Source organism: Carcharodon carcharias, chromosome 4 (assembly GCF_017639515.1).
Source record: "Carcharodon carcharias isolate sCarCar2 chromosome 4, sCarCar2.pri, whole genome shotgun sequence".
In the NCBI taxonomy this organism is placed as follows: domain Eukaryota; kingdom Metazoa; phylum Chordata; class Chondrichthyes; order Lamniformes; family Lamnidae; genus Carcharodon; species Carcharodon carcharias.
Genome location: NC_054470.1, coordinates 191,026,281 through 191,038,332, shown reverse-complemented (window position 1 = coordinate 191,038,332; position 12,052 = coordinate 191,026,281). Strand labels below are relative to the sequence as shown.

General features: G+C 42.7%; 1 protein-coding gene across 7 annotated transcripts in view; it reads right to left on the bottom strand.

Annotated features, from left to right (window-relative positions):
- Window positions 1-12,052, bottom strand: part of zfyve28 (zinc finger, FYVE domain containing 28) — a 259,216-nt gene that overhangs the window by 69,011 nt on the left and 178,153 nt on the right. For 4 of the 7 annotated variants that reach the window (XM_041186011.1, XM_041186012.1, XM_041186013.1 and 1 more), the window contains exon 8: window positions 8,487-9,899. The exons of 1 other annotated variant lie outside the window; for it this stretch is intronic. In XM_041186011.1, coding sequence (XP_041041945.1) covers window positions 8,487-9,899 — 1,413 coding nt within the window. Of the gene's footprint in view, window positions 1-8,486; window positions 9,900-12,052 lie in introns of those variants that run through there. 2 more of the 7 variants (XM_041186015.1, XM_041186017.1) reach the window with 2 other exon arrangements.

The window sequence follows — 12,052 nt, the reverse complement described above, 5'->3', positions numbered from 1 at the left end:
CTAGGGAACACAGTTTAAAAATAAGGGGTCTCTAATTTAAGATGAGATGAGGAAAAATATTTTTTCTGAGGGTGATGAGTCTCTAGAACTCTCTTCCCTAGATAGCGGGGGAGGCTGGGTCATTGAATATTTTTAAGGCTGAACTAGGTAGGTTCCTGATTGACAAGGGAACCAAAACATATATGGGGTTGGAAGGAAAGTGGAATGAGGCCACAATCAGATCAGCCATGATCTCATGGAATGGTGGAGCAGCTCAATGGGCCGAATGGCCTATTCCAGCTCCTAATTCTATGTTTGTTTGTATGCATGTTAAAATCTGCAAAGGAAACTTTTAGTTTTGAGTCATTTGTGACATGTGAACGTTTGCCAGCCAATTACCCAATGGTCCAATTGTACATGTACATTGGGCATGCATATTGACAATACACAAAATAATGCAGGAAAGACTTGGAAAAGGAAATGCTGAGACACAACAGGCCATTTCTTCAGTTTAAATAAAAACACTGCATGTTCCTGTGGAGTAGGCTGATTGCACCGGTACACCAGACAAGCACAAAACTTTCTCGTCACAAGTGATAGATACCCTTGTCTGACGAGTCATGCTAAGCTTATCTAGCAAGGGAAATCAGATCTACAAATCATTTCACAACAAACACAGAAGGCAGTCATTCAGGTCAAATCAGTTGTTCAAATAACCAAGCAATCTGAAACAATCAATTTAGAAGTTGATAGCTTGGACTTGCGTTTTGGGGCAAATTTGCATATGCCTGGACTGAATATGAGCAACTTCAGGACTAGAAAATCGCTAATGTAACCCCCCTGTTTAAGAAGGGAGTGAGGCAAAAGACAGAAAATTACAGGCCAATTAGCCTGACCTCGGTCGCTGGTAAGATTTTAGAGTCCATTATTAAGGGTGAGATTTCAGAATACTTGCAAGTGCATGATAAAATAGGGCAAAGTCAGCATGGTTTCATCAAGGGGAGGTCATGCCTGACAAATCTGTTAGAATTCTTTGAGGAGGTAACGAGTAGGTTAGACAAAGGAGAGCCAATGGATGTTATCTACTTGGACTTCCAGAAGGCCTTTGACAAGGTGCCGCACAGGAGGCTGCTCAGTAAGATAACAGCCCATGGTGTTAGAGACAAGGTACTAGCATGGATAGAAGATTGGCTATCTGGCAGCAGGCAGAGTGGGGATAAGGGGGTCCTTCTCAGGATGGCGGCCCGTGACTAATGGAGCTCGGCAGGGGTCAGTGTTGGGACCACAACTTTTCACTTTATACATTAATGATCTAGATGAAGAAACTGAGGGCATCCTGGCTAAGTTTGCAGATGATACAAAGATAGGTGGAGGGACAGGTAGTATTGAAGAGGCGGGGAGGCTGCAGAAGAATTTGGACAGGTTAGGAGAATGGGTAAAGAAGTGGCAGATGGAATACAACGTCGGGAAGTGAGAGGTCGTGCACTTTCGTAGGAAGAATAGAGGCACAGACTATTTTCTAAATAGGGAGAGAATTCAGAAATCTGGAGTGCAAAGAGACTTGGGAGTCCTAGTCCAGGATTCTCTTAAGGTTAACTTGCAGCTGAGTCGGTAGTTAGGAAGGCAAATGCAATGTTGACATTTATTTCGAGAGGACTAGAATATAAAGGCAGGGATGTGCTGCTGAGGCTTAATAAGGGTCTGGTCAGATTACATTTAGAATATTGTGAGCAATTTTAGGCCCTGTATCTCAGGAAGGATGTTCTGGCCCTGGAGAGGGTCCAGAGGAGGTTCACGAGAACGATCCCAGGAATGAAAGGCTTAACCTATGAGGAACGTTTGAGAACTCTGGGTATATACTTGATGGAGTTTAGAAGGATGAGGGGGGATCTGATTTAAACTTACAGAATACTGAAAGGCCTGAATATAGTGGACTTGGGGAAGATGTTTCCATTAGTAAGAAAGAGTAGGACCTGAGGGCACAGCCTCAGAGTAAAGGGAAGACCTTTTAGAACAGAGATGAGGAGAAACTTCTTTAGCCAGAGAGTGGTGAATCTATGGAATTCATTGCCACAGAAAGCTGTGGAGGCCAGGTCATTGAGTGTATATAAGACCAAGACAAATAGGTTCTTGATTGGTAAGGGGATCAAAGGTTACGGGGAGAAAGCGGGAGAATGGGATTGAGAAACTTATCAACCATGACTGAATGGCGGAGCAGACTCGATGGGCTGAATGGCCTAATTTCTGCTCCTATGTCTTATGGTCCCGGTTTCCTTGACTAACCTAATTCCAATTTATAAAAATTTCCCTGTGAGCTATGCTACAGATTTTTAAAAATTCATTCAAGGGGTGTGGGTGTCGTAGGCTAGGCCAGCATTTATTGCCCATCCCCTGATCTGATAATCCCCAACTCCACTTTCCTGATTTTCCTCCATAACCCTTGATTCCTTTACTGATTAAAAATCTATCTCAGCCTTGAATATACTTAACGTCTCAGCCTCTACAGCCCTTTGCTGTAAAGAATTCCACAGATTCACTATCCTCAGGAGAAATTCCTCCTCATTTATCTTAAATGGGTGACACCTGACTGAGATTATGCCCCCTAGTCCTAGACTCTCCCACAAGGGTAAACAGAATCTTAGCATCCACCCTGTCAAGCCCCTAAGAATCTTATATGTTTCAATAAGGTCATCTCTCATTCTTCTAAATCCAATGAGTACAGGCCCAACCTCTTTTCATTAGAAAATCCCTCCATCCCCAGGATCAACCGAGTGAACCTTCTCTGGACTGCCTCCAATGCCAGTATATCTTTCCTTAGATAAGGGGACCAAACCTGTTCACAGTATTCTAGGTGTGGTCTAACTGGCGCTGGGAGACTTCCATATTTTTATATTCCACTCCCTTTGAAATCAAGGCCAACATTCTACTCACCTTTTCCATTATCTGCTGAATCTGTATGCTGGCTTTTAGTGATTCATGAATGAGAACCCCAAAACCTTCTGTGCCGCAGCTTTCTGCAGTCTTCGTCCAGTTAAATAATATTTAGTTCCTCTATTCTTCTTGCCAAAGTGCATAACCTCATTTTCCCACGTTATATTCTATTTGTCAGGTTTTTGCCCACTGCCTTAATCTGTCTATATCCCTCTGTAAACTCCTTGTGTCATCCTCACCACTTGCCTTCCCACCTATTTTTGCATCATCTCGCAAACTTGGCGATTGTACATTCACTTCCCTCATTTAAGTCTTTAATATATATTGTAAATAATTGCAGCCCCCACACTGATCCCTGTGGCACTCCACTCATGACAGGTTGCCACCCCGAAATGGCTCTGCTTATCCCAACTCTGTCTTCTATTAGTTAGCCAGTCCTCTATCCATGGTAATATACTATCCCCAACACCATGGGCTCTGATCTTATTAAGAAGCCTTATGTGTAGCACCTTATTGAACACCTTTCGGAAATCCAAATATATTACATCTACTGGTTCCCCTTTGTTTATCCTGCTTGTTACCTCTTCAAAGAATACGAATAAATTTGTCAAGCATGATTTCTCCTTCATGAAGCCATGCTGCGCTGCTTGATTATATTATGCATTTCTCAATGCTCTGCTATTACATCCTTTATAATAGACTAACATTTTCCTAATGACAGATGTTAAGCAAATTGGCCTATAGTTACCTGTTTTTTTGTCTCCCTCCCTTTTTGAATAAGGTTGCTATATTGGCGGTTTTCCAATCCTCTGGGATTTTCCCAGAATCTGTGGATTCTTGGAAGATTACCATCAGTGCACTATCTCTGTTGCTATTTCCTTTAATGTCCTAGGATGCAATCCATCAAGTCCAGAGATGAGGTGATACACTTTGGAGTAATTTGACAAGGAAGTATTCAATGAACGGCATGACACTAGGAAGTTCTGAGGAACAAAGGGACCTTGGCATGTGTGTCCATAGATCTCTGAAGGCGGAGGGGCACGCTAGTGGGGTGGTGAAAAGGGCATACTGGACACTTGCCTTTATCAATTGAGGCATAGATTACAAAAGTAGGGAGGTCATGTTGGAGTTGTATAGAACCTTGGTGAAGCCACAGTTGGAGAACTGTGTGCAGTTCTGGTTACCACATTATAGGAAGGATGTAATTTCACTGGAGGGGGTGCAGAGAAGATTCACCAGGATGTTGCCTGGGATGAAACATTTATGAAGAGAGGTTGGATAGACTTGGGTTGTTTTTGTTGGAACAGAGAAGACTGAGGGGCGACCTGATCGAGGTGTACAAGATTATGAGGGGCATGGATAGGGTGATTGGGGAGCAGCTGTTCCCCTTAGTTGAAGGGTCAGTCACAAGGAGGCATAAGTTCAGGTGAGGGGCAGAAGATTTAGGGGGGATGAGAGGAAAACCTTTTTACCCAGAGGGTGGCGACGGTCTGGAATGCATTGCCTGGGAGGATGGTGGAAGCGGGTTGCCTCACATCCTTTAAAAAGTTAAAAACAAAAAAACTGCGGATGCTGGAAATCCAAAACAAAAACAGAATTATCCTTTAAAAAGTGCCTGGATGAGCACTTGGCACGTCATAACATTTAAGGCTATGGGCCAAGTGCTGGTAAATGGGATTAGGTAGGTAGGTCAGGTGTTTCTCACGTGTCAGTGCAGACTCAATGGGTCGAAGGGCCTCTTCAGCACTGTGATTGTGACTTTTCAGACTTTAGCCCCATCAGTTTCCCTAACACTTTTTCTCACATGATGGTTATTGTATTTATTTCCTTCCCGCCTTTTACCGTTTGATTGTTTAGTTTTTTTGGAATGTTATTCGTGTCTTCTACCATGAAGACTGATGCAAAGTATTTATTCAACTCCTCTGCCAATTCCTGCTTCTCCATTATTATTTCCCCAGCCTCATTCTCTAAGGGGCCTATGTTCATCTTGGCTTCTTTCTTCCTTTTTATATAGTTAAAGAAGCTCTTGCTGTCTGTTTTTATATCACATGCTAGTTTACTCTCAAAGTTTATTACCTCTCTCTTTACTGTTTTTTTGGTCATCTTTTGTTGGTTTTTAAAATTTTCCCAATCCTCTGGTTTACCACAAACCTTTGCCACATTGTATGTTTTTTCTTTCAATTAGATACTATCCTTAACTTCCTTGGTTAACCATGGTTGGTTTACCCCCTTCCTAGTATCCTTCTTCTTCACTGGGATATATATCTTTGGTGTGAGTCATGAACTATTTCCTTAAACGTCTGCCATTGTCCATCAACTGTCTTTTCTGCTAAACTCCATTCCCAGTCCACTGAAGCCAACTCTGCCCTCATTTCTTGTAATTTCCCTTATTTAAGCTTAGCACAGTTGTTTCCAACCCAAGCTTCTCACTGTCAAAATGAATGCTAAATTCTACCATGTTATGGTCACTGTTTCCTCGGGGATCTTTTATTCTGAGATCATTTATTAAACCTACCTCATTACACATTACCAGATCCAAAATAGCCTGATTCCTGGTTGGATCCACAACATATTGTTCTAGGGACTTGTCCCGAATACATTATGAATTCTTGCTCGTGGCTTCCTCTGCCAATTTGATTTTCCCCAATCTATATGAAGATTAAAGTCACCCACGATTAATGTACTGCCTTTTTTACATTATCCCCTGACTTGTTCTCTATCCTACAGTATAGCTACTGTCAGGGGGCTTACAGGCTAATCCCACCAGTGTCTTCTTCCCATTGTTATTTCTTACCTCCACCCATATGGATTCTATATCTTCTGATCCAAGATCTTTTCTTGCTATCATACTTATTCCATCTCGTACTAACAAAGCTGCCTTGCCACCCTTTCCTTCCTGCCTGTCCTTTTGAAAGGCCACATACCCCTGAATATTTAGTTCCCAGCTTTGGTCTCCTTGTAACCATGTCTCTGTAATGGCAATAAGATCATACCCATTAATTTCTCTTTGTGCCAATAATTCATTTATTTTGTTCCAAATGCTGTGTGCATTTAAGTAAAGAGCCATTCATTTTGCCTTTTTAACCATTTTTCCCCCTTTGATCCTATTCACTGCTGTTTATTTTATGTTTGTACATTCTGTCCCTTCCCATCACACTCTGGGTATCATTACCGAAATAGCTGCCCTGCAAAGCTGTCATATCCTTCTGCTTTTTAAACTCATGTATCCCTTCTCCAACCCAACTCTATTTGGTTTAAAGTCCTTTCTACAGCCCTAGTTACCAGGACACTGGTCCCAGCACGGTTCAAGTGAAGACTGTCCCACTAGAACAGCTCCCTTCTACCCCAGTACTGGTGCTAGTGCCCCATGAACTGAAACCCATTCTTCCCACACCAATCTTTGAGTCACACATTTAACCCCCTTGACTTTTTATTTACCCTATGCAGTTTGCCCGTGGCTCAGGTAGCAATCCTGAGATTACCACCTTGGAGGTTCTGCTTTTTAAACTTAGCTCCTAACTGTTCAAATTTTTCCAGCAGAACCTCCTTTCTGGTCCTATCAAAGTCGTCGGTACCAACATGGACGACGACAACTGGATCCCTCCCCTTCCGCTCCAAATTCCTCTCCAGCCCTGAGGAGATGTTCTTAACCCTGGCACTTGACAGGCAACACAGCCTTCAGGACTCATGTTCAAGGCTGCAGAGAACAGTATCTAACCCCCTAATTATACTGTCCCCTACCACTACTATGTTCCTAATTCCACCCCCCTTTACCACAGTGCTGTGGTCAGTTCGCTCATCCTCCCTGCAGTCCCTGCTTTCATCCACACAGCTTGCATGGCAAAATATTTCCAAGTCACGATGGTGAGTGGCTTGGAAGGGAAATTCCAAGCGATGGTGTTCCCATGTGTCTGCTGCCCTTGTCCTTCTAGTTGGTAGTCTTGGGTTTGGAAGGTGCTGTCTAAGGAGGCTTGGTGAGTTCCTACAGTGCATCTTGCAGATGATACACTGCTGCTACTGTGTGTCGGTGGTGAAGGGAGTGAATGTTTGTGGATGGAGTGCCAATCAAATGGGCTGCTTTGTCCTGGATGGTGTTAAGCTTCTTGAGTGTTGTTGGAGCTGCACTCATCCAGGCAAGTGAAGAGTATTCTTTCACAAGTCTTGACCAGTGCCTTTTAAATGTTGGACAGGCTTTGGGGAGTCAAGAGGCGAGTTACTCGCCACAGGATGTCTACCCTCTGACCTGCTCTTGTAGCCACAGTATTAATATGGCTAGTCCAGTTCAGTTTCTGGTCAATGGTAACTCCCAGGATGTTGATAGTAGGGGGGGTTCAGTGATGGTAATACCATTCAATGTCATGGGGTGATCATTAGATTCTCTCTTGTTGGATATGGCCATTGCCTGGCACTTGTGTGGTGTGAATCTTACTTGCCACTCATCAGCCCAAGCCTGGATATTGTTTAGGTCTTGCTTTATTTGGACATGGACTGCTTCAGTATCTGAGGAGTCATGAATGTTGCTGAACATTGTGCAATCATCAGCAAACATCCCCACTTCCGCCCTAGAGATGGAGGGAAGGTCATTGATGAAGCAATTGAAGATAGCTGGGCCTATGAACAATTAATACAAATATATGAAATTAATCAATATAAACTATAGAAATTAGTCTCGTTTTCTTTGATCATATCAGTGACCAGACACCTAAACGTTCAGCCTCTTTACGAAGTAGGCAGTGATGAGGCAGTCAACCTTCTTTCTCAATTTTCCCCAGCAGTCATTCACTGGTAGCTCATAATAAACAAAAGAAGAGTATTTGAATGGCAGCAGAAAACGCACTCAAATATGTAGTGTCAGAAATGCAATTTAAAAAGGGATGATTGCATGTTAACTATTGACCTTTAAGGCACTCTTTCAACAGTTGAAGGATATTCATAGTTTGCTGCACTTAAGTTAAAAGCTATGCTTTTCAATGCCAACCACCAATTGTAAAATGATAAACTTGCAGATGATTTCCCAGTTTCCAATCTTGAATAGAGTGTTTGTGCACTCCATCTGCAATATCATATGCTAAATTTAATTCTTAGTCATGCTAAGGCAAGTATAATCAGCATCAGTATAATAACCTCAAAAAAAACCACACTCAAGTAGGATAAGTACTGTGCTGAACAGGAGTTTTGGATCCTGTATAAGGACTTTGATCCTAGGCAAGTTGAATTCAAAGTCAATTATATCCCATGACACTATCTACTTGACTCTCTAAAATTAATGTAGAAAATCAATAAGGATTTAATTAAAGAAGAAAAAATGGGGAATGCTTTATTCAAAGTTATAAACTTTTCCTGAGCATGGTGATCTCGGGATAATATTAAAGCACACTGACTATATAGCATATGCCTGGATTAATTCTGTTCAAAAGTACAACTACAATTACTGTGCACTAGAAACATTCAAACAAAGTTCACGAGCGATCCATGGACAAGCTCTTACCCATCTCAACACCCCCACCACCCACCCAAGCAAACAAACAAAAATGCAACCTATAATTGGAGCACTTATAAGCAGGAAGTGAAATTACCTCTGCTTAGTTCTGTGGCCCTCCGACAGGTCAGAAACAATTTGTACCTTCCCATCTTCCTCCAATTCATCATCTACCACATGGCCTTTAACATGTGGCTCCTCTTTAGTTTCCTTCCCTCCAATTGGCTGCCTCCTCCTTTCCATCTTTCGCTGCTGGCAACACACATCCATTTCTGTTTGTTGCCCTCCTTCTTGTGTGTGTTTTCCTGAGGATTGTGCCAGGCACTTGCATTTTGAGGTTTTGTGCTCCCGTTTGGTGATGGCCCTTTCTGTCCATGATCCACCTGGGATCTCATTTTCTATCCTCTCCTGTGAAGGTGATGCACAGTTGCTTTTATGTTGCTGACCTTGTTCTTTAGATAAACTAGAATCCCCAACATCTACAGGCTCCTTCAATGAATTGACATCCACTGGTTCAGAACTGTTGAAAACTCGACCATCCTGAGTGGCAGCACGGTGAACACAACGATTTACTTCATTTTTCATGTCAGCAGGGCCTTGCACTGGGGAGTCATCTGAAGAAACCTGACAGCAGACAGAATCACAATTTATTACACTCTCAGCTTCAGAGGAGCAAGAGAGACACTGAGATTTGGGGTTAAAGATAACAGTTGCAGAAATTTTCATTCCACCTGTCCTATGTGCTATTTTTTCTGCAGTTTCACTGGGTTGTACATCAGTACCTGCAGTCCAACCATTGAGGTAAGAACTGGATTCAGATGCATCCAAACAGTTACAATACATTTCTGCTGTGTTATTTTCCTTTTGGTTGGCTTGTCCTTGCAGAGGTAGTGAATTGTTATTGCTTGGTTTGTGCGGTACCTCTTTTGCTTCGACTGTTTCCTCATTACAACTCTCCGTCACCATGCCTGCGTCCTCATGTGGAAGAAGCAACTTGCCTTCCTGTTTAGGTGGACAAGAATCATCAGCCCAAGTAAGTGATTCTCCTGGTGTGTCCATTCCAGCAAAGGCATCAGCTGCTCCATCCAAATCATCCATGAAAAATACCCGTTCCTCTTCTTCAGCTTCACGCCTTACGCCAGAAAGCTCAAGGTATGATGTCGTTGCCGAGAGCCCTGGGTTACGGTTGTGTTTCAGCACAGTCTTGTGAGCTGGTGACTGGCACACACTTGGAGGAGAGAGCAGACAGGACATTTCATCCCCCACCCTGTGTACCATTAAGTTAAGCTGTTCCAGCTCCTCCTCATCATACTGCATGGAACATGCAAGTTCAGCGTCTGTATTTTCAGCTTTTACACACAATTTATCTTGAACGAGTTTATCAGGAACTACAGATGGAGGAATGGTAGAGGGTACCTCTGGATCAGCAGAAAATTCACCATCCTGGGATATACAGAGGTTACGTTCAAGAGTGTGCAGCTCATCTTCTGTCAAGGTCTGTAGTAGGTCCCTAATTAGGGAGGTGGGAGAAGACAAGAATGAGGAAGGGTGGGATGGCATTACACAAAATTCATGCGAATAATAAGTTTTTTTTTTAAGCAAAAACTAATGTAATAGTAAGAAAAATTAAATCCTTGAGGTTGAGCACTTTTAATGTCCTCATTATACTTATCCTACTGCTAACTCATTTGTGCCTCAGATTACATTCCCTAATGTGTCTCTGAGGCCAAGAAGCATTGAGCATGCACAGGAATACATCCATAGCATTATACATATTCAATAGGACATTTGACAATATCTAGAAGGTCATCTTGGCACTGGGCAGTTCCATTCAGTTACCAAATATTTGTCCACTGCATATGCTACTTTGCAGAGTACAGGGGGAGACGGTGCTGTAATGGTAACGTCACTTGGCTAGTAATCCAGGGTCCCAGGCTACGTTCTGGACACATGGGTTCAAATCCCACCAAGGCAGCTGGCGGAATTTGAATTCAATTAATAAATCTGGCATTGAAAGCTAGTCTCAGTAACGGTGGCCATGAAACTATTGATTGTCAAAAACCCATCTGGTTCACTAAGGCCCTTTGGAGAAGGAAATCTGCTGTCTTAACCAAGTCTGGCCTACGTGTAACTCCAGATCCACAGTAATGCATGTGGTTGACGCTTAACTGCCCTCTGAGTCACTCATATCAAGGGCAATTAGGGATGGGCAACAAATGCTGGCCTCACCAGTGAACACCCACATCCCAAGAAAGAATAAAAGTGTGTGCTGTTATTGTATTGCTAGAGCACCATGGGTTCAACAATTGGAATCACTTTGGATATGGCAAATGCCCACTGAGGTTTTCAACGTACCGAGTGTAAAAGCCTGTAACAATAATTCTTGTCATGGTACAATCATGGGAAAATCATATAAAATCATTTCAACTGCTCATGGAAGTGCAACTTAAAGCTATCCAACATGCAGGAATGGAGGTTAACTGGTGAGGATTACACATACTGCAGCTCTCTGGAGTGCTCATGCGGGAATAACTTACTTTCAAGAATGCTGTGCGCCCTTTTAAGCAGAACATGTAAATTAATGGTTTCTACATTAAACTGCACACATGTCCCATTAAAGCATAGCCATTAAGTAATTAAGTAGGCAGTCCATAAAGCGCAGGAAGGTTGCAGGTTAGATCACAGTATGCAAAAGCAAAATACTGCAGACCCTGGAAATCTGAGATATGAACAAAAAAGGCTGGAAAAACTCAGGTCAGGCAGCATCTGTGGAAAGAAACACAGGGAACATGGAGAAATCCCAGTATGTGCTGGATCAACTGATCAAACTCATGGCAAGTGGAAAAGTACACATTAGTATTATAAATGCAGTGCTCCCACCCACTTCCTGAAACCATCTAGTGACCCCAGCGAGAACCTTACAGGTTACAGGCAAGGCCAAGATCGCCAGTTTCTGCAGTCAAATAGACTGCCCATGCTCGCTACAAGGAATGCACAATTAGAGAGGATGATGCAGAGCATATAAACCCAATAGAACCATGTGGCAGCAATGAATCAACAGCTATAAGAGTAGAACACAAGAAATAGGGACAGGGGTAAACCACATGGCCCCGTCGAGCCTGCTTCACCATTCAAAGCAATCATGATTGATCTTGGGTTTCAACTCACACTTTTCTGCCTGTTCCTCATGTGCCTCAATTCCCTGAGACACCAAAAATCTCTATCTAAGTCTTAAATGTATTCAGTGATGGACCATCCAATTCCAAAAATTCACAACCCTTTGAGTGAATTAATTTCTCCTCATCTCAGTCCTAAATGGTTAGCCCCTTATTCCCAAACTGTGCCTTTGTGTTTCAGATTCCCTGACCAGTAGCAACAATCTCTCAGCATCTGCCCTATCAGGCCCCTTCAGAATCTTGTACGTTTCAATGAGATTGCCTCTAATTTTTCTAAATTTGAGAATACAGACCCTATTTGCTCAGCCTGTCATCATATGACAACTCCCTCATCCCAGGGATCAATTTAGTGAACCTTGGCTGTACCGCCTCCAATGCAGGGATCTCTTTTCTTAAATGAGGCGACCAAAACTGCGCACACTACTCCAGATGTGGTTTCGCCAAAAGCCTGTATAATTGCAGCAAGATTCCTTTGTTCTTGTACTCC